The following is a 23,981-nucleotide window of genomic DNA, read 5'->3' as shown; positions in this document are numbered from 1 at the left end:
TGAGGATACTATGCACATTCATGAGGATATTATGCACATTCATGAGGATATTATGCACCATCATGAGGATATTATGCACATTCATGAGGATATTATGCACATTCATGAGGATATTATGCACATTCATGAGGATATTATGCACATTCATGAGGATATTATGCACATTCATGAGGATATTATGCACATTCATGAGGATATTATGCACATTCATGAGGATATTATTCACATTCATGAGGATATTATGCACATTCATGATACTATGCACATTCATGAGGATACTATGCACATTCATGAGGGTATTATGCACATTCATGAGGATATTATGCACATTCATGAGGATACTATGCACATTCATGAGGGTATTATGCATATTCATGAGGATGCTATGCACATTCATGAGGGTATTATGCATATTCATGAGGATATTATGCATATTCATGAGGATATTATGCATATTCATGAGGATATTACGCACATTCATGAGGATATTATGCACATTCATGAGGATATAATGCACATTCATGAGGATATTATGCATATTCATGAGGATACTATGCACATTCATGAGGGTATTATGCATATTCATGAGGATATTATGCATATTCATGAGATATTATGCATATTCATGAGGATATTATGCACATTCATGAGGATATTACGCACATTCATGAGGATACTACGCACATTCATGAGGGTATTATGCATATTCATGAGGATATTATGCATATTCATGAGGATATTATGCACATTCATGAGGATATTATGCACATTCATGAGGATATTATGCACATTCATGAGGATACTATGCACATTCATGAGGATATTATGCACATTCATGAGGATATTATGCACATTCATGAGGATATTATGCACATTCATGAGGATATTATGCACATTCATGAGGATATTATGCACATTCATGAGGATATTATGCATATTCATGAGGATACTATGCACATTCATGAGGGTATTATGCACATTCATGAGGATATTATGCACATTCATGAGGATATTATGCACATTCATGAGGATATTACGCACATTCATGAGAATATTATGCACATTCATGAGGATACTATGCACATTCATGAGGGTATTATGCGCATTCATGAGGATATTATGCATATTCATGAGGATACTATGCACATTCATGAGGATACTATGCACATTCATGAGGATATTATGCACATTCATGAGGATACTATGCACATTCATGAGGATACTATGCACATTCATGAGGGTATTATGCACATTCATGAGGGTAATATGCACATTCATGAGGATATTATGCACATTCATGAGGATATTATGCACATTCATGAGGATATTATGCACATTCATGAGGATATTACGCACATTCATGAGAATATTATGCACATTCATGAGGATATTATGCATATTCATGAGGATACTATGCACATTCATGAGGGTATTATGCATATTCATGAGGATATTATGCACATTCATGAGCATATTATGCACATTCATGAGGATATTATGCACATTCATGATACTATGCACATTCATGAGGATACTATGCACATTCATGAGGATATTATGCACATTCATGAGGATATTATGCACATTCATGAGGATATTACGCACATTCATGAGAATATTATGCACATTCATGAGGATATTATGCATATTCATGAGGATACTATGCACATTCATGAGGGTATTATGCATATTCATGAGGATATTATGCACATTCATGAGGGTATTATGCACATTCATGAGGATATTATGCATATTCATGAAGATACTATGCACATTCATGAGGATACTATGCACATTCATGAGGATATTATGGACATTCATGAGGATATTATGCACATTCATGAGGATATTATGCATATTCATGAGGATACTATGCACATTCATGAGGATACTATGCACATTCATGAGGGTATTATGCACATTCATGAGGGTATTATGCACATTCATGAGGATATTATGCACATTCATGAGGATATTATGCACATTCATGAGGGTATTATGCACATTCATGAGGATATTATGCACATTCATGAGGATATTATGCACATTCATGAGGGTATTATGCACATTCATGAGGATATTATGCATATTCATGAGGATACTATGCACATTCATGAGGATACTATGCACATTCATGAGGATACTATGCACATTCATGAGGATACTATGCACATTCATGAGGATACTATGCACATTCATGAGGATATTATGCACATTCATGAGGGTATTATGCATATTCATGAGGATATTATGCACATTCATGAGGATATTATGCATATTCATGAGGATATTATGCACATTCATGAGGATATTATGCACATTCATGAGGGTATTATGCACATTCATGAGGATATTATGCATATTCATGAGGATACTATGCACATTCATGAGGATACTATGCACATTCATGAGGATACTATGCACATTCATGAGGATACTATGCACATTCATGAGGATACTATGCACATTCATGAGGATATTATGCACATTCATGAGGATATTATGCACATTCATGAGGATATTATGCACATTCATGAGGATATTATGCACATTCATGAGGATATTATGCACATTCATGAGGATATTATGCACATTCATGAGGATATTATGCACATTCATGAGGATACTATGCACATTCATGAGGATACTATGCACATTCATGAGGATACTATGCACATTCATGAGTATATTATGCATATTCATGAGTATATTATGCACATTCATGAGGATATTATGCATATTCTTGAGAATATTATGCACATTCATGAGGATACTATGCACATTCATGAGGATATTATGCACATTCATGAGGATATTATGCACATTCATGAGTATATTATGCACATTCATGAGGATATTATGCATATTCATGAGAATATTATGCATATTCATGAGAATATTATGCACATTCATGAGGATACTATGCACATTCATGAGGATATTATGCACATTCATGAGGATATTATGCACATTCATGAGGATATTATGCATATTCATGAGGATATTATGCACATTCATGAGGATACTATGCACATTCATGAGGATACTATGCACATTCATGAGGATATTATGCACATTCATGAGAATATTATGCACATTCATGAGGATACTATGCAAATTCATGAGGATATTATGCACATTCATGAGAATATTATGCACATTCATGAGGATATTATGCACATTCATGAGGATATTATGCACATTCATGACGATATTATGCACATTCATGACGATATTATGCATATTCATGAGGATATTATGCATATTCATGAGTATATTATGCACATTCATGAGGATATAATGCACATTCATGAGGATACTATGCACAATCATGAGGATATTATGCACATTCATGATACTATGCACATTCATGAGGATACTATGCACATTCATGAGGATATTATGCACATTCATGAGGATACTATGCACATTCATGAGGGTATTATGCATATTCATGAGGATATTATGCATATTCATGAGGATATTATGCACATTCATGAGGGTATTATGCATATTCATGAGGATATTATGCATATTCATGAGGATATTATGCATATTCATGAGGATATTATGCACATTCATGAGGATATTATGCACATTCATGAGGATATAATGCACATTCATGAGGATATTATGCATATTCATGAGGATACTATGCATATTCATGAGGGTATTATGCATATTCATGAGATATTATGCATATTCATGAGATATTATGCATATTCATGAGATATTATGCATATTCATGAGGATATTATGCACATTCATGAGGATATTACGCACATTCATGAGGATATTATGCATATTCATGAGGATACTATGCATATTCATGAGGGTATTATGCATATTCATGAGATATTATGCATATTCATGAGATATTATGCATATTCATGAGGGTATTATGCACATTCATGAGGGTATTATGCACATTCATGAGGATACTATGCACATTCATGAGGATATTATGCTTATTCATGAGGATATTATGCACATTCATGAGGATATTATGCACAATCATGAGGATATTAGGCACATTTATGAGGATATTATGCACATTCATGAGGATACTATGCACATTCATGAGGATATTATGCACAATCATGAGGATATTAGGCATATTTATGAGGATATTATGCACATTCATGAGGATACTATGCACATTCATGAGGATATTATGCACATTCATGAGGATATTATGCACAATCATGAGGATATTATGCATACTTATGAGGATATTATGCACATTCATGAGGATACTATGCACATTCATGAGGATATTATGCACATTCATGAGGATATTATGCACCATCATGAGGATATTATGCACATTCATGAGGATATTATGCACATTCATGAGGATATTATGCACATTCATGAGGATATTATGCACATTCATGAGGATATTATGCACATTCATGAGGATATTATGCACATTCATGAGGATATTATGCACATTCATGAGGATATTATGCACATTCATGAGGATATTATGCACATTCATGAGGATATTATGCACATTCATGAGGATATTATGCACAATCATGAGGATACTATGCACATTCATGAGGGTATTATGCACATTCATGAGGGTATTATGCACATTCATGAGGATATTATGCATATTCATGAGGATACTATGCACATTCATGAGGATACTATGCACATTCATGAGGATACTATGCACATTCATGAGGATACTATGCACATTCATGAGGGTATTATGCACATTCATGAGGGTAATATGCACATTCATGAGGATATTATGCACATTCATGAGGATATTATGCACATTCATGAGGATATTATGCACATTCATGAGGATATTACGCACATTCATGAGAATATTATGCACATTCATGAGGATATTATGCATATTCATGAGGATACTATGCACATTCATGAGGGTATTATGCATATTCATGAGGATATTATGCATATTCATGAGGATATTATGCACATTCATGAGGGTATTATGCACATTCATGAGGATATTATGCATATTCATGAGGATACTATGCACATTCATGAGGATACTATGCACATTCATGAGGATACTATGCACATTCATGAGGATACTATGCACATTCATGAGGATACTATGCACATTCATGAGGATACTATGCACATTCATGAGGATATTATGCACATTCATGAGGATATTATGCACATTCATGAGGATATTATGCACATTCATGAGGATATTATGCACATTCATGAGGATATTATGCACATTCATGAGGATATTATGCACATTCATGAGGATATTATGCACATTCATGAGGATACTATGCACATTCATGAGGATACTATGCACATTCATGAGGATACTATGCACATTCATGAGGATACTATGCACATTCATGAGTATATTATGCACATTCATGAGGATATTATGCATATTCATGAGTATATTATGCACATTCATGAGGATATTATGCATATTCTTGAGAATATTATGCACATTCATGAGGATACTATGCACATTCATGAGGATATTATGCACATTCATGAGTATATTATGCACATTCATGAGGATATTATGCACATTCATGAGAATATTATGCACATTCATGAGGATACTATGCACATTCATGAGGATATTATGCACATTCATGAGGATATTATGCACATTCATGAGGATATTATGCATATTCATGAGGATATTATGCACATTCATGAGGATATTATGCATATTCATGAGGATACTATGCACATTCATGAGGATGTAATGCACATTCATGAGGATGTAATGCACATTCATGAGGATGTAATGCACATTCATGAGGATATTATGCACATTCATGAGAATATTATGCACATTCATGAGGATATTATGCACATTCATGACGATATTATGCACATTCATGAGGATATTATGCATATTCATGAGGATATTATGCATATTCATGAGTATATTATGCACATTCATGAGGATATAATGCACATTCATGAGGATACTATGCACAATCATGAGGATATTATGCACATTCATGATACTATGCACATTCATGATACTATGCACATTCATGAGGATATTATGCACATTCATGAGGATACTATGCACATTCATGAGGGTATTATGCATATTCATGAGGATATTATGCACATTCATGAGGATACTATGCACATTCATGAGGGTATTATGCATATTCATGAGGATACTATGCACATTCATGAGGATATTATGCATATTCATGAGGATGCTATGCACATTCATGAGGGTATTATGCATATTCATGAGGATATTATGCATATTCATGAGGATGTTATGCATATTCATGAGGATATTACGCACATTCATGAGGATATTATGCACATTCATGAGGATATAATGCACATTCATGAGGATATTATGCATATTCATGAGGATACTATGCATATTCATGAGGGTATTATGCATATTCATGAGATATTATGCATATTCATGAGATATTATGCATATTCATGAGGATATTATGCACATTCATGAGGATATTACGCACATTCATGAGGATACTACGCACATTCATGAGGGTATTATGCATATTCATGAGGATATTATGCATATTCATGAGGATATTATGCATATTCATGAGGATATTATGCATATTCATGAGGATATTATGCATATTCATGAGGATATTATGCACATTCATGAGGATATTATGCACATTCATGAGGATATTATGCATATTCATGAGTATATTATGCATATTCATGAGGATACTATGTGCATTCATGAGGATATTATGCGCATTCATGAGGATATTATGCACATTCATGAGGATATTATGCATATTCACGAGTATATCATGCACATTCATGAGGATACTATGCACATTCATGAGGATATTATGCACATTCATGAGGATATAATGCACATTCATGAGCATATTATGCACATTCATGAGCATATTATGCATATTCATGAGTATATTATGCATATTCATGAGGATACTATGCACATTCATGAGGATATTATGCACATTCATGAGGATATTATGCACATTCATGAGGATATTATGCACATTCATGAGGATATTATGCACAATCATGAGGATATTATGCACAATCATGAGGATATTATGCATATTTATGAGGATATTATGCACATGCATGATACTATGCACATTCATGAGGATACTATGCACATTCATGAGGATACTATGCACATTCATGAGGGTATTATGCATATTCATGAGGATATTATGCACATTCATGAGGATACTATGCACATTCATGAGGATTTTATGCACATTCATGAGGATATAATGCACATTCATGAGTATTTTATGCACATTCATGAGGATATTATGCATATTCATGAGTATATTATGCACATTCATGAGGATATTATGCATATTCTTGAGAATATTATGCACATTCATGAGGATACTATGCACATTCATGAGGATATTATGCACATTCATGAGTATATTATGCACATTCATGAGGATATTATGCATATTCATGAGAATATTATGCACATTCATGAGGATACTATGCACATTCATGAGGATATTATGCACATTCATGAGGATATTATGCACATTCATGAGGATATTATGCACATTCATGAGGATATTATGCACATTCATGAGGATATTATGCACATTCATGAGAATATTATGCATATTCATGAGTATATTATGCACATTCATGAGGATATAATGCACATTCATGAGGATACTATGCACATTCATGAGGATATTATGCACATTCATGAGGATATTATGCACATTCATGACGATATTATGCACATTCATGAGGATATTATGCATATTCATGAGGATATTATGCATATTCATGAGTATATTATGCACATTCATGAGGATATTATGCACATTCATGAGGATACTATGCATATTCATGAGGATACTATGCATATTCATGAGGATACTATGCATATTCATGAGGATATTATGCATATTCATGAAAATGTTATTCCTAATGTATGATTCTGATTATCTTCTTTTTTAGAGGTTGACGCTAACAAAGGAAAAGACAAGAGATGCTGATTTGAGCCCTGCTGCTCTTATGAGACAACGAATTATCAAAAGAGCTGCATTAGAATTTGAAGATGAAATGTACGGTATCCTTCAATGATGTAGGCAGTCAAAGTTATCTTTGCACGGAGAGTATGTGGGGAGTAGGGGGTCGGGTCGTTTTTATGATATTTTATATCGTAATGGTCATTTACATTTTGGACTAATACTGTACTTGTTTTTAGTTCCATGACTAATTTCATTTCAGTCTTTGTGTTCATCCATGTGTCTGACTGCACATGTATCTTGGACATGCCTTGACCGATCATGTTCAAGCTTACAGCAGATATCTTGAGATATATATGCAAATGCATACGTTTTGTGATCTCACTCAAAGTGGCTGAATAGCGGCCATTTTAGTGCTAAAAATTCAACTGAATCAAATATTTCTGTCATTCTAGAGCCCGATATCAGTCGTGTGTGAACAAATTTCGTTCAGTCTTAGCACATACATTGTACATTGTGGGATGTCGCTTTGATTTGCAGATTGGATTCAAAAGTGCCATCTGATGAAGCAACCCCTACTGCAAAATTGCAATATACATGTAGCTCACTGTTAGCTAAATTGCAATACTGCTGGTTCACAGTAATGAATACTGTTATGGAGCTATATCTTGGACATGCCGGGAAGATTATGCTCAAACATCTAACGTACGTCTTACTGCTTGGGGTATCGGTAATAGATGACCCAGTAATAGCCATTTTAGTGCATCAAAATCAAGTGTTTCTTTGATTCTGACACCGGATCTCAGTCAAGCATGGCACACACATGATGTACCTTGATTTTTCTAATTGTTTCATAATGGCCAAATTTTGTCCCAGAGTTGTATCTTTTACAGTCATGTTCCAACTCCACAAATACGTCATGTTATGCATGCGCATTTATTTCATGATTCGATTCAAGATGGCTAAATGAAATCCATGTTAAGGCTTACTTGCGTGTGTGACAGATAATGTGTCCATCTCAACTTGTGTGAGAAAGAACACTACAGCATCCTGGTTTACATGTACCTTGACTTTGAACTCAGCTAATCTTGGTATTGGCATGCCTATGTTAGCTAGCAATTACATCCGTAAGGGTATTACGGTGCATTTACAAAGTGAAAATGGTGTCTTAGGACTGGTAAGTATTAGTGGAACTGTTTGTTTGGGACTACCAGCATTCAGTGTAGCAATTAGTGTACAATTATTTATTTTCACTGACATTTAATTTCACTACAGTATTTGCTCTATTACAAGTGCATCTCCAATAGAAACACATATAGGCCATCAGTTCCATAAATAGAATACTAGATTATCAAAAAGTGACTTGATATTTTGAGCATATTCACTGGATTTTAATTTCTCAAATTTGTATTGTTAGTTTCCATGTTCACATGGATTTAACTTTGTGAATTTTACTTATCAGCCAAAAATTTTAATTAAATCCCAGCAAATATGTCATGTTTTCCCAGTATCACAAATATAGTTTGTCATTTTTGGACGTGGTCATGTGACATTTGATCATCTGGCTTTCACACATTTGGTACTAAACCGTCCTGTTTTGCTTAAAAATACTGATATGCAGGATTCGTAAGATAAAGGTATGCAACTCTGATGTATGTCCAGTAATATACATTGAAGATTTAACATTAATTTTTTCTGACCAATAGCTTGGAAAGTTTTGTTTGTCTGAACAGAAATTATGGAGACTATAGAAGTATTTAATAACCCTAATTCACGATAAACATGATATTATTCCGGGTGTAAATTTCAGTTTCTCACTTCAGAACCTTGTCAATGTCCTTGGCTGAGAAGTCAGAGGTATACAAAGTAATCATTATAATCATTAGCCAGTATATCTTAGATACCAGTAAGTAATTATTGTGTGACAATATTAAACATATAAAATACATAAAATGGCTGCAGGTTTTAGGTTCTTTGTTCTTTTTTGCCAGGGACCCTTTCCAAGAGAAGGAGAACAGGATCCTGATTTGATCAATGCCGGTAAAGAGACAGTAACCATCATTCCTGGATCGTCTTTCTTCTCAAGTGATGAATCTTTTGGTATGATTAGAGGGTAAGAAATAAAGAGTTATGTACTAGCTGCGTCAACTCTAAAAATTGTCTTGCTGAGTGAAATGCATGTGAGGTTTGTTTTGACTTGTCTAACAGTATTGATGATGTGCAGGTAATGGCGGCCATTTTCGGTGTCGGTAGATTATGACAAATCGTTTTACCTAAAAACCCTCAAATAAGAGCCACTTTGTAACACTTTCATTTCTGGGTGGTGCTTATTTGAGGTAAAATTTTGACAACTTTGTAGCCAGTGGCTCTTAAGCCAGGGTCATCAAACTTTTTCATTGTGAGATAGGGAAGGGGATAGACAAACACACACACAACCAAAACAGACAAGTAATTATTAATGATGTATCATTGCAATTAATTTATTCTGTAAAAAACACTGTTATTGGAATAACAAATGTCAAATAAATAAGAGAAAAAATATGCCAGTTAAAAATGTTTGTAAACAACTGACACAGGAAAATACTGACATTGAAATGAAAATATAAAAAATGAAATGGATATTAAATAGCTTGTAAATTATTTACATGAAAAAATATGAAGTTTGATAATAAAGTAACCAAAAAATTCAGTGTCAGTAAAAATGTTTGTAAACAACTGACACAGGAAAATACTGACATTGAAATGAAAATATAAAAAATGAAATGGATATTAAATAGCTTGTAAATTATTTACATGAAAAAATATGAAGTTTGATAATAAAGTAACCAAAAATTTCAGTGCCAGTAAAAATGTTTGTAAACAACTGACACAGGAAAATACTGACATTGAAATGAAAATATAAAAAATGAAATGGATATTAAATAGCTTGTAAATTATTTACATGAAAAAATATGAAGTTTGATAATAAAGTAACCAAAAATTTCAGTGCCAGTAAAAATGTTTGTAAACAACTGACACAGGAAAATACTGACATTGAAATGAAAAAATAAAAAATACTGGTACAGATGTGCAGTGTCAGAAAAAATATTGTTAGCTATGAAATTGTTCAGTGAAATTAATCAATCGAACCCGTCAAAGTCGCTACCACTGTCATCCGAATTGAAATAACGTTGAAGAATTTCTTCATTGCTGAGTTCTGGTTCATCGTCTTCAGAATCTGTCGCTACTGACTTCATTGTCCGGTGAGCTGTCGTCGTCTGCGTCCAAATTTACGTTCAACTGAGCGGCTGCCGTTGATTCAATTTCATGCTGTATCGAAGCGGAGCGGTAGTCTGGGTCGTCGGATCCGTCAAGTGCACTACTTATGCCGGTACAGACGAATGACAACTTCACCATGTCAGGTCTGTCTTGAAGTTTGTCCCACGCTCGTGAAACCCAGTTGACGATGTCTTGTTTCGAAGCTGTCTTGGGACGTTCACCTGGACCGATGACCTTTAGCTGACTGTCGATAAACTCACACCATTCCTTTCGTAGATATTCTTTAAAAGGCTTGTTGATCGACACGTCAAGTGGTTGGAGTTTGGACGTACATTCGCCTGGAATTACAGCTCGGTACGTCTGGTTTGATTGAAGTTGGTTGGTTACTGAATCTTCGAGATGTCCGCGGAAGGAGTAGAATATGATGAGTGATTGACGGCCTTTTGTATACGGGAGCCAAATACGTCTGTGCCAAATCTTCATTAATTCGGTATCACACCATCCTTTCTTCTGTACTTCGGCGACCATGCCCTTTGGTACATTCAAGTTCAACTTTCTTACACCTTTGAAAATAATCATTGGCGGTAGAACCGTACCATTTGCAAGAACCATCAAAATTACTGTCAGGTGACTTTTCTCTGCACCAGTGCTGCAAATACTGACCGTCTTTGTCCCTTGCTGAGCGATGGATGTATTCGGCAACAAAGCAAAATATGCCGGGGTCTCGTCCATATTTCCGATGAGCTCAAGTGGAAAATTGTAAGTCCGTCTTTGCTCAACAATGAAGTCATGGAATGCAGTTATTTTGTCTTCGAGTTCGGTTGGCAGTCGTTGGGCCATCGATGTGCGACGTCGCATCGACAGAGAATGTCTACTTAAAAATTGACGCGCACATCCCGCTGAACTCTTGAACATTGGATTGTGCGGATGGATTAGTTCTTTGGCTTTCTGGCGAAGCATATTTGTTGACACTGGAACTTGATTGTCCCGGAGTTCTAGAATCCATTTTACCAGCTTGTCATCAATTTCTTTGGGGTAAGACAGTTTGCCTCCACTTCCGGGAATGTTGTCATACCGTGAGACGCGTTGAATATTCAACTTCCCGGTCGCTTCATCTCTCATCCACCTGGTGACATTACTGTGGTGTACTGAGTATCGTCTTGCGGCTGCTCGCTGACCGTGCTGCTGAGCGTACATGACGATTCAACGTTTCACCGACAATGTGTAGCGATGCCTGAAGTCGAATTTAGTAGCACTCTCACTCTCAACTCGAATCACTTGTACTTCCGTTGTACAATTGTTTACCAAGTTTGGTACGGCAAACTCCAACTTTTTTCTTGAAAACTGGGAATAACTTGCGTGGCTGTGGCTTGCGTGGTGGTTGATTTGGTGACGATATGAAATAGTTTCGGACCAGCAGCGACAGGAGAAGACATATTTGCAAAGCAAGCATGGAACGAATGAAAAAATGATGCCCCATCACTTGTATTTATGGCAAAAACAATAAAGAAAAACACGTTTTTCTATAGATTTTTACAGCTTGGGTGCTTGGGCATTGTTTTAATTGCGCTAGTCTCTAGACGTCTGACAGTACAGCTTTGGTTTATATATTTCCTGTTTTATAATCAAGCCAGCTTATAATAATATGCTAATGATATTCATGTACTTCACAGTCCACCCAAACAGGGTCCATGGCCCTACCCCCTATACATTCAAATACGAAACGATACGAGAAAGTAACAATTACGTGTATAACAAATTATTTCCTGTGACCAATCGGAGAGACGAAATCATTTACGAAAGCCCAGGCCTGTTACAAGGCATTTTCTGATTGGTACAAGTCCAGATTATTTTCAATTCTCACAAATAGCTAATTTAAATATTTGGGTCAGGTGGGTCACGTCAACTTTGCTTTGCTGTCTCTCTTTACCTCCATGCTGTAAGACGAGTTGATCACGCAAGTTTGTGGAACTAATCCATTCGACTTCAATTTTGATTATTAGTGCCAGTTATTTTGTCACTTCCCTGAACATTTTGTCTCGAAACACCTTAAAACGAACGTCTCAATTGAAATGCAAAAAATAACCCCAAACCACGATCAGCGAGAGTGGGCTGCGTAATCATTACATTTATTTTTCAACACCTCCGATTTTCCAACAAAGGCGTTCTAAAATCGTGACGTGCTTTATTTGGTTATAAAGACAACATTGGCAATGAATATCTCAACGTGTCCTTTGGTGTTTTGTCAAAAAACAGTTACTACTAAATAGTTTGTGAATTGTTCGATCGTGTATCAGAAATTTAAAAGACAAGTTGACAGTCACATTCATGCTCTCAGTGCATTTCTTTCGTCTATCATTCTTCCATTCTCAATTACACAGGACGTCAGGCAAGCTACGGGGATAAACTTTATTTGTCTCACACCTTCTGTGGGACAATAAACAATGAAGGGTGGAAGTGAGGCACGACAAGCTTGTGTCTGCCTGATTGTAAACGGCTGGCGCTTATTTCAGGATTCTTATTGACAAAACCACTCAACTCTTGGTGGCTCTTAATGGAGGGTCAAATGTAACGAATTTTCACTGAGTGGCTCTTAATTGAGAGTGGTGCTTATTTGCGGGTTTTTACGGTAGTTATGTCAGTGAAAGCTGATTAAATAATATGATTGTCGTCTGTCTGTCTGTGTCTGCCTGCATATTCTGTGAAAAATAAATGCCCAAGACAAATATATATAAAGTAATTATTACAGTAAAGTAAAGTATACAGTAAAAATAAATTCATACTTTTGTGTTATTCGTTTGACTGCTACTATATCTTCTTTCACAGTGGCCATGTTGATCTGACCATATTAGGTGCCATGCAAGTATCTCAGTTTGGAGACCTCGCGAATTGGATGATACCAGTGAGTAACAAATTATTGCCATGTATGTGTTATTGTATGAGGTGTAGTGTGCCCTCTATATTGCCAAGCTTGCTGGATTACAGAGTGCTCTTTGTTACCAAGCTTGCTGGATTAGTATGCCTTTCGTGTTGCCAAGCTCGCTGAGGTATGGTGTGCCCTCTATGTTGCCAAGTTTGCTTGGGTATAGTGTGCCCTCTATGTTGCCAATCTCACTGTGGTATAGTGCGCCCTCTAAGATTGATATATGGTGTAGTACAATTTTCTTCACATAACTGATATAATATTATTTTTGACCAAGGGTAAGCTAGTAAAAGGAATGGGTGGAGCCATGGATTTAGTGGCTAGTGCCAGTGGAGGAACCAGAGTTGTAGTTACAATGGAACATGTAGCTAAAGGAGGAAAACACAAGATCTTACCGGAATGCTCATTACCACTAACTGGGGTTAAATGTGTGAATAGAATTATCACGGAAAAGGTAAGTAACTTCCTTACCTTCTATAATATATCTGGGCCATGTTGTAGAATGTCAAGTAATTTCACACCTAATTACAGCAAGTATTTCCTGTCTGTTCATTCAGTGGTCTGTGTACAGTGTGTGGCACAAATCTGTATCTTAGTTTTATAAAAACATTAATGAATATTAGTAAGCACTGGCCTTCAGCTTTTATCCAAATTAAAATATAGGTGTAGATAATCACTACTACATATTGTGTGTGCATGTCTTCAATAATATGTGGAAGTGTGGTGGTGTCTATGAACATCCACTTATTCAAATTAAAGTGTTTGCTGATTGAATGAAGTTGAACTAACTCATCAGCTTTATTTTTATACTCACTGTGATGTCTCAACACCATTGCCAGACTGATCCAACAGTCATTTTGATTTTCTATATTTATAAATAATTTATGACAGCGACAGGTTGCTGCTCACATTGTATCATTCCCGTTTTTTAGCTCTGCTGTCGACAAAGTCGAGCGGAGCTTATAGTATTACTGATTGTCCGACGGCGTCCGGTGTCAGTCGGCGTCGCCACTTTACATTTACATTTTCGACTTCTTCTTAAAAACCACAAACTGTATAGCTGTGAAACTTTCTAGGAAGGTACCTTGGGTGGTTCTCTCTCAGATTTGTTCATTTCGTGTGGATATGTTCAATTGTCTTATTTATAGCGAATATTTTTGTCATTTTTGGTCAAAAATGCTATTTTCGACTTCTTGTTAAAAATTGCTTTGATACTACATTTCTAGGTACTACATGTGGTCCTCTCTCAGATTTGTTCATTTTGTGATGATATCTTTAATTCTCATGAATATTTTTGTCATTTTTGGTAAAAAGGGATATTTTCGACTTCTTGTTAAAAAACGCAAGTCTAATTGCTTTGATATTATATATACTACATAGGCATACAGGTAGACCTCTCTCAGATTTGTTCATTTCGTGATTATTTTGTTCTTCAATTATCTAATTTTAATGAATATTTTTGATAAAAAGTTATAAAAAGTCTGAGTGCTTTAATACTATACATATTGTTCATTTTCGAATGATATCTTCTGTTCTTTAATTGCAATGTGCCTAGATAACAGCAGCGCTATCTCAGCCGACAGGCTGCTAGTCATGATGTATGACCCATGTGTGTCGGTTATTTCATCTACAGTGCGTCTTTGACATTGATAGTGAGAGTGGTCTTCACTTGGTGGAGATAGCTGATGGCGTTACTGTCGAAGACATCATTGACTCTACCGGATGCACATTCACTGTAGCAGAAAACCTGAAACCAATGGCTCAAGTCGAAGATTCGTAACTGATTCCATTTCAACGAAGAAGACGATATACAATTTTGATGGTGTGCTTCCATGAATTTTATTAAATATATTCTAAATATATATTTGAAATGACTAGGGAGGGTGAAGGAACTAAACGAGACATTGCATTTTCAATAATTTGTTGACTAAATTTCTCTTTTTTTTCCATGCCTTGACTTTCAATGTCTAAAAAAAAAATAGTAATGACTGTACATTGTTGTTTGGATTTACTGACCGACTTATTTCAATGATTATTACAGCAACCATGTTATGAAAATACATCTCGACTAGAAGTTATGATATCACACAAGGAAAAAATATTGCGCTTCTAACTTCAATGACCTACTTGGGTGCAAATCAGAGTTGCAAACTCTTACTGAATTTCAAGAGATTTAAATCAAGATTATTGCAATATTGTATTTATGTACATGTATGTAAGGTGTGGCGAGTGGTCGTTACACAAAAACTGTATTTTACACATGTTATATACATCACTGTGGGACCCATATCAAACCTGATGCGAGGCGATAACCACTGCCCTTTAAAGTCCCAAGGTTAGGTATGTTGCACAGTGCAGAATGTGATCCATATATAATCCAACGTGATTTGTGTTATCGGACACTAGTTTGTGAAACTGTGGCAAACATCACCAGTATGCAGTGTTTCATGGATTTATTACATATATTCTGATTATTCCAAGTCACAATCATAGTTTTAATGGTAATAATGATGATAAACTGACAATTTACAAAATTGTTACACATTTTTATGCCAAATTTGGATATCAGTTTTTGAAAGATGAAATCAGGCTTTAAATTGCAGATATGGTCAGGATATCTTACTTTGATGCAGAGATGATGCTTAGGTGAGAGTTATCTTTGTGTTGTCATGGAATTTTAAGATTATATCAAAGTAATAAATTTGTGTGAAATTGACTCGTGTTGTCTTGTTTGGTTTATGTTTGTTGTTTTCATAACTGCTGAGCTGCAGTGCTCTGCTCATTAATGACCTCCACAAACATTATTTAATGGTAGACATTGTCAATGCACATATGCAGAGCCTTTATTTCTATTGACAATGTACACTGGTACAAGCTGCACTGCACTGCACTGCACTGCGCCAAGATTATTGGTAAGGAGAACGATCCATTATACAGGAGGGGTAGATAAGAAACTATATTTTGTAATATTTTTGGATAATATATTTTTCCTACTCCCTGTTCTAATTGCAGGGTTCTTAAAATATGGTACTTACAAGGCAACCATGATCCAACTTTATTTATTACAATTTTCAGGGTAAATATAAATAAATAAATCACCTTTTATAATAATTTAAAATTAATAATAGTACTTTGAATAATTATACATTGCTTAGTTCTAAGTCTTTGTGATAACATGCATGCTAAATATGTATATAACATAACCTAAGTATGCAAATTTCAATCTGCTCTAATTTAAGCAATACACCAAGTGATAAAGCAATACAATGTACCGATATTACCTGATTAGGATTCAAATTCAACCATTTTGAATTCTCAAATGTTCATTATAAAGACACTCGTATGATCTAAATTTGAGAAATTCAAATTTGGTTTCCAAATTAAAAATGTTATTCCCAGAGATAACATCCACAAAGAATGCGCTAAAGAAGTTATCGAGCAGAGCTTGTTCCCGCTGCAATTGTATTGTGTAAACAATGCACGTCCTATGGGACCCATACCGACCATGACAATATGGGATGATTTTGTCATCTTAATAACTATCCTTTATACAAACATGTAGTTAATACTTGGTGCATAAGGGTCATTGAAATTCTTTTGACCAATCAGAATGATTGTTGTTATTTCTTTGGCACATGCTGATGGTTAACAGGATTCTGTGTGCAATATCGTGATTTATCTAATTTGCATAATTTATAACTCTGTGGTTTTGTTTTGTTGAAGAACTGTATCAATAAACCTAATACAAATTTTGTGAAGGGTTTGACCGTTTTGTCCAAAAAGCATTGCAAGACTAAAGTGGGAGCTGCCTTTTATTACGTGATATTCACATTGATAACCATGATTCTGTAATTTCATCACAAATTCTCTTGCATCTTTATCAAGCCCAAAATCCCACTCGGCATTTGTGATGAGAAATCGTGGCATATCATTTAGGGAGTATTTAATGTATGTAACTGGTGAAGCAATTGTCCAACAGCTTGGTTTGGATTCAAAGGTGGGGGTGAGATACAATTCTTGTAAACATCGACTTCCTTCTGCAAGGCTATGCAGATTGTATATTCCAGATATTGATATCACCCCCTGTTAAAATATAAAAAAAAAAATGTTAAGTTTAAAGCAAAGCTTACACAAACTAATTCTTGTGGCTTTTTTTTTTCTTTTTTTTAAATTGTTTTATTATGTTTAAATTAATGTAATAAACTTTGATGCAAACATTAGAGATGTATAATAAAAGTTGTACTTTGTACGACTTCAAAACAATTATTTTATCGGTAGTTGTAAATACTATCAAATTTTATGCGTGTAAAATAAAATACTGTAAGATACATTATTTTTGCTTGGAATTATTTTTTTTCTTCTATATTTTACATGAACTCGTCAAAAATTTTAAAATAAATTCCACACAAAACGCCCACAAAGTCTTTTCAGCAAAAATTAATTCCAGCTAAAATAAAGTATTTTACATTAACAATTTTACAGATGGGCAAACAAGATTCATACAGGGAGTTAGCACACTCACTAGAAAGTTCCTATGAATATTGCAATATAATAGGCGTTATCTAATTTTATGAGAACGATTTACTACATTTTGTGACAATAACTCTTTTCCCTGGTTGAACTATGTCTAGGTTGTCTGTTTTCAAAAACTATAAAAAGGCAGTTGTAAAATATCTGTAGGAATCATAGTTACCGGTAAAAGGACTGAATATTTCTATATTTTTAACTTGTTTGGGCGTTCCTTTTGCTGTGCTAATCCCAGTTTCCTCTCAGCATGAACACAATGAGATTAGCTTAAATATTAACTAACCAATACTTGGCTTAGCCTGAATATGCTATTATTACACGTAGTATATGACCTCTGTTACTTTATTCTTACTGTAGTAACAGAGGCCATTTACTATGTGTGATAAACGATTCAAATTTGCATAAAGTCAAGAGTTGTAAATCTATAATCAGAACGACAACTACTTGTAAACTGTTGATAACAGCCTTAGAGTTGGGGGCGGAAGAAAAGATAATAATCCCTGTGGGTGGACCAATCAAAACTGTGCAAAATATTTTTTCTTCACCCAGTTTTGTGCTATTATTTTTTGCCATGATGAGTCGCATTAATTTTTGTTATTACAACTGTGTGTAAGATTTTAAACCTAAAAAATAGGCATACAGAATTTTGTTTTCCATGCAGGATTTTTTTTCCAGAATTTTTTCTTGTGCATTTTTTTTTATAATTCTGCCACCACGAGTTTCTAATGGTCAACCCCCTTAGCAATATATGTTGGTCACTGATAATGATAAAACAGAACTTATTGACTTTTCTCAGCCCTCACTCCCACTTCTTCTTATTGCTCTTGTCTTAGAAGTTTGCCATTAGTTATTTGGGTAACTGTGGTGGTGATTTTTGAGAAAAAAATTGAAAAAACAATCCTACATAGGAAATACAAAATTCTTGCTCAAAAGAAAGTGGACAAAAGTAATAATGATTAGCACTATTTTTGTAACATTTCCTGTCCCAGAATCTACCCATTATCAATCGCTTGCTTACCTTGATATCGCAGAGATCGAGGCCGACTTCTTGTAGGTAAACATCAGAATTTAGCGTTAGAAACGATACCATATGACCACCTGCCGAGTAGCCACAGAGGAATAATTTACGAATGTTAAAGAGTTTGGTTATTATTCCATATTTACGAACCCACCGTATGCTCTGCGCGATGGATCTTATCTGTGATGGGTGTTTCAGTGTGGGGACATCGGCAAAATAGACCGTAAGCAGAATCACCTGGGACAAGAATACCAACAACACTGACGACAGAGATATAGAATGTTCGATGCTCAATAAGTCGTATTTCGTGCACAGGTACCCACAGAGACCGGCGAATACGGTGATTAAGGCAACTGAGTGTGGTCGCAAGGAAGGGTAGTTCTTTCTGTGAAGGCACAGTGCGATTATCCATACCACGATCTGAGACAACCCCACATAAATACACAATGTTGACAATACAGGGGTTGACATTGCGCCATGAAACACTGCAAATTGTACAAAATATTGAACGCCAAAATTACCGGTTGTAATAAAAAGCAACAATTGAGCAAGACAAACTGCCAGCGTTAACAAAATCCCAACTGACGCGATGGACATAACAAAAGACAAAAACATCTCTACAAGGACAAATGAAAGTTGAAGTCGGCTTAATGGGTACGATATCACGGCGCAAGCGATACCGCGTTTTGCGAAAGTCTCGCCGACATTGGAATATGTCCCGTAATATCGCTGTAAAAAGTACATGAGTAAATTAGTATCGTAGGAGGACATAAAATGATTCCAAGATTGTCTGTCTCCACGTCGCCAGCCCCCGCCATGTACAAAAACTACGACTGGAGGAGAAGCCACTCCTGTATATGTTTGACCTCCATTCAGGGACACGTATGGAAGTGGACGTGTCGGCAGATACAAGTCAAGACAATGTTTATCCATTCCATTTTTACGTCGAATTGATTTCTTGTGCCGTCTTTCAATATTTTTATCTGGTTGTACGAGATAGTTTACATCGTAGATAACCCTGAAATCCATAAGATATTATCAATTTAGTGTTACGTAGGAATGTATCAAGTGATTTGTCAGGTGATCACTCACGTGACCCTCCGTAGACTTCTGTTTCACCAGGGGTCAACCCACAGTCAGCTGGCGCACATCTGATATAATAAAACAACGTTGTGTCGTCACCGGAAGCGCTGTCCCAGCACAAACCTGTGTTGGCTGGTTCCCGCCTCAAGTGTCATGGCGTACCAAGCCACAAGAGGCCGGTAACTCGTCGTGTCGTCACCGGAAGCGCTGTCCCAGCACAAACCTGTGTCATATGACGCCTTACTAGCCGATTTTGGCTAAAATTCCGCTCCGCCGCCTCTTTACAACAGTATTTATACGCGGAACTTGATATTGCTTTTTACAATTTGGGTTGCCTTTGAATCACATATTTTTAGTGAAATATTGTTTATAGAGTGAAATATTATTGTCACACATAATTCAATCTTTGAAACAACAGAAACTAACACATAATAACGATAATCAAATTTGTGTTTGAAGTTCGAAAGTAGTTGCGTTATTTCCGGTTTCAACTAGTTCGAAAATAGAACGTCCTTGAGCGCAATAAAATCACGCTTAGAACTCCGTCCGAACCAGACTCTAGCAGCGTAAACTTATTGCAATTTGGGCCCAGTTTGTTCTTACAAGTTTTCTAAGTTTCATTTATCATTATTTAGTAAACAGGTCTCTAGAACGATTAAATATATCCGTAAAATACGTGCCAATCGACGATTGACTTCGAAACGTTCGAAATTTCGAACAAACTCCCGGCACACCTTGCGCGATATGCGTCAGATCGGTGTAGAAGACGCCGAACTGCAGCGTCAATGAATAAAATAAATACGATATTTACTATATGGGGGCCGCCATCTTGAATGACGCATAAAACTAAATAAGAGACAAGTTGTGAAACGCGTTTTTCAGATTCTTACAAATCAGGACCTTCAGCGTCAATGGCCTCTCCGTGTAAAGAATGATCTAGTGAATCTCTAGCAACTACAGGGTGGGGATGAGAAAAATGGGGAAATCGTTTCATTTGCATAAATAAACACATGAGCATTCACCCTTTTCGTGTAAGGTAAGAATGACCTGGCGAATCTCTACGCAACAACTGGGAGGGGATGAAAAAGGGGGAAAATCATCTTATATTTGTTTTTCAAAATGTATCAAAAATATTTCTGATAACCAACATGGCAGTTCTAAATTGACTGATTCTGTCATTACGAGCTAAAAAAAAAATCGAAAAAATGAAGTAAATATATCTTCGACTCCCGTGTGCGAAGCGGTTGTTCAGAGTTCAACCAGTATCTCATATATGTATATATGATCAGAGGTACATTACTTAGGGTTTGCAACTCGCATAGTACTGTATGGTGACATCATGTCAAGATCCCATTCAAGTCTCTTCTTGTAAATAGCGAGACTGAGGCTACGACCTTCTGACATGACGCATATCAATGTTCAAGGTTTGTATTAAATGAAAAAAATAAACTTTTCTTGACACTATCATAGTGAAAAATGTAATACATCGAAAATGTACAGAAAATATAGTTCTCGTAATCCGTCATATCGTGGGCAGCTATTTTGATCCACCTGGACATCCCAGTATCCTAGTTACCTCGGGCATGCGCATTCGCATTTTTTCTGAGTTGGAACGTTTATGCGAGAGCGAGATTGTGACAGGATCTTGGTATCATGTCACCGTAGTTACAAACCCCAAGTAATGTACCTCTGATATGATATATAGCCAGGATTACTTCATAGCTGAGTTTGTGCTGTTTCCTCGACTTTAGCCTTTTTCAGAGACCATAGCCCATACATAATACAGTGGTACGCACCTCAGCAACATAAAACATTCTGTGACGTAGCTCCGCCCGAGGATATCTAATGCTTAATCCTACACATCCTCTTACAGTTTTGAAAGAAGTTCTAAGACTAGTGTCGTCTCTGTATTAGTGAGTATCTTACTATTATTCATGAATCCACGTTTGTTAGTACCCGTTCGGACGCAGTCCGAAAACGGGGACTTGTATGTTTTGACCTCCGTGTGTCCGGGCGTGCGTCCGTGCGTGCGTCCGGACCTGTATCTTAGAAATGCCTGGACCAATCACAATCAAACTTCACACATACATCATACATGATATTATACATATGGACGTCAATTTGTTTCACGATCTGATTCAAGATGGTCGAATAGCGGCCATTTTGTTCTAACAAATCCTAAAAATCAAGCATTTCTTGGATTTTGTTCAAACTTGGTATACATTAGACATTAAGGGACCTTGATGCAAATAATTTTGTTTTTCAGATAAGATTCAAAATGGCCGACTGGCGGCCATTTAGTTTTAATGAATGTGGTTCTCGTGCCATATCTCTTACTTGCTTTCACTGATTTTGTTCAAATTTTAAATATTCATTATAAATCATGTCATAGATAGACAGATATTGGTTTGACAATCATATTCAAAATGGCCAAATGGTGGCCATTTTTGTGCTAAAAAATCATCAAATATCAAGCATTTCTGGCATTTATGGATGGATTTCGTTCAAACTTGGTACACACATTAGACATTACGGGTTCCTGATGCACGTCATTTTATTTTTCAGATTGGATTCAAAATGGCTGTCTAGCGGCCATTTTGTTTTAATGATTGGGCTTCTAGACCCATATCTCCGACTTGTTTTGACTGATTATGTTAAAATTTTAAATATTCATTATACATCATGCCATAGATAAACAGATATATTGGTTTGACGATCCTATTCAGAATGGCGGAATGGTGGTCATTTTTGTGCTAAAAAATCATCAAATATCAAGCATTTCTGGCATTTATGGATGGATTTTGTTCAAACTTGGTACACACATTAGACATTACATTACGTCATTTTATTTTTCTGATTGGATTCAAAATGGCTGACTGGCGGCCATTTTGTTTTAATGATTGGGCTTTTAGAGCCATATCTCTTAAATGCTTTGACTGATTATATTCAAATTGTATATAATTATTATACATCATGTTATATATATATATATATATATATATATATATATATATATATATATATATATATATATATATATATATATATACATGTATTCAAAATGATTTTGAATGCTATTCCAGAGCAATATCTCTCAATATGGACAAGTACTTGTTTTCCCTGAATTCAACATCAGTAAAGTTGAACAAACTGTAAATATTAGAGTTAGCTAACACTTAATATAACATCATAGTTTCTCAGA

At 35.5% G+C, this 23,981-nt stretch overlaps 2 protein-coding genes across 2 annotated transcripts in view; one reads left to right on the top strand and one right to left on the bottom strand.

Moving 5' to 3' along the window:
- The window catches only part of LOC100374114 (3-oxoacid CoA transferase 1-like), a 36,297-nt gene extending 19,430 nt beyond the window's left edge, over window positions 1-16,867 (top strand). Inside the window, 6 exon segments of the mRNA NM_001184843.1 lie at window positions 7,960-8,071; window positions 9,053-9,147; window positions 9,962-10,083; window positions 14,055-14,130; window positions 14,429-14,605; window positions 15,785-16,867. Coding sequence (NP_001171772.1) covers window positions 7,960-8,071; window positions 9,053-9,147; window positions 9,962-10,083; window positions 14,055-14,130; window positions 14,429-14,605; window positions 15,785-15,931 — 729 coding nt within the window. The 3' untranslated portion in view covers window positions 15,932-16,867.
- An 863-nt stretch (window positions 16,868-17,730) lies between these two features.
- On the bottom strand, window positions 17,731-20,841 carry LOC102806356 (uncharacterized). The gene is made up of 2 exons (XM_006815078.3): window positions 19,697-20,841; window positions 17,731-18,234 (listed from the first exon to the last, which is right to left on the bottom strand). The coding sequence occupies exons 1-2, from the start codon at window positions 20,723-20,725 to the stop codon at window positions 17,845-17,847; spliced, it is 1,419 nt and encodes a 472-aa protein (XP_006815141.2). The 5' UTR covers window positions 20,726-20,841; the 3' UTR covers window positions 17,731-17,844.
- Between the last annotated feature and the right edge of the window lie 3,140 nt (window positions 20,842-23,981).

The sequence above is a fragment of the Saccoglossus kowalevskii genome, chromosome 9 (genome assembly GCF_978046115.1).
Source record: "Saccoglossus kowalevskii chromosome 9, keSacKowa6.1, whole genome shotgun sequence".
NCBI lineage: Eukaryota > Metazoa > Hemichordata > Enteropneusta > Harrimaniidae > Saccoglossus > Saccoglossus kowalevskii.
This window is presented reverse-complemented; position numbering and strand designations above follow the sequence as displayed.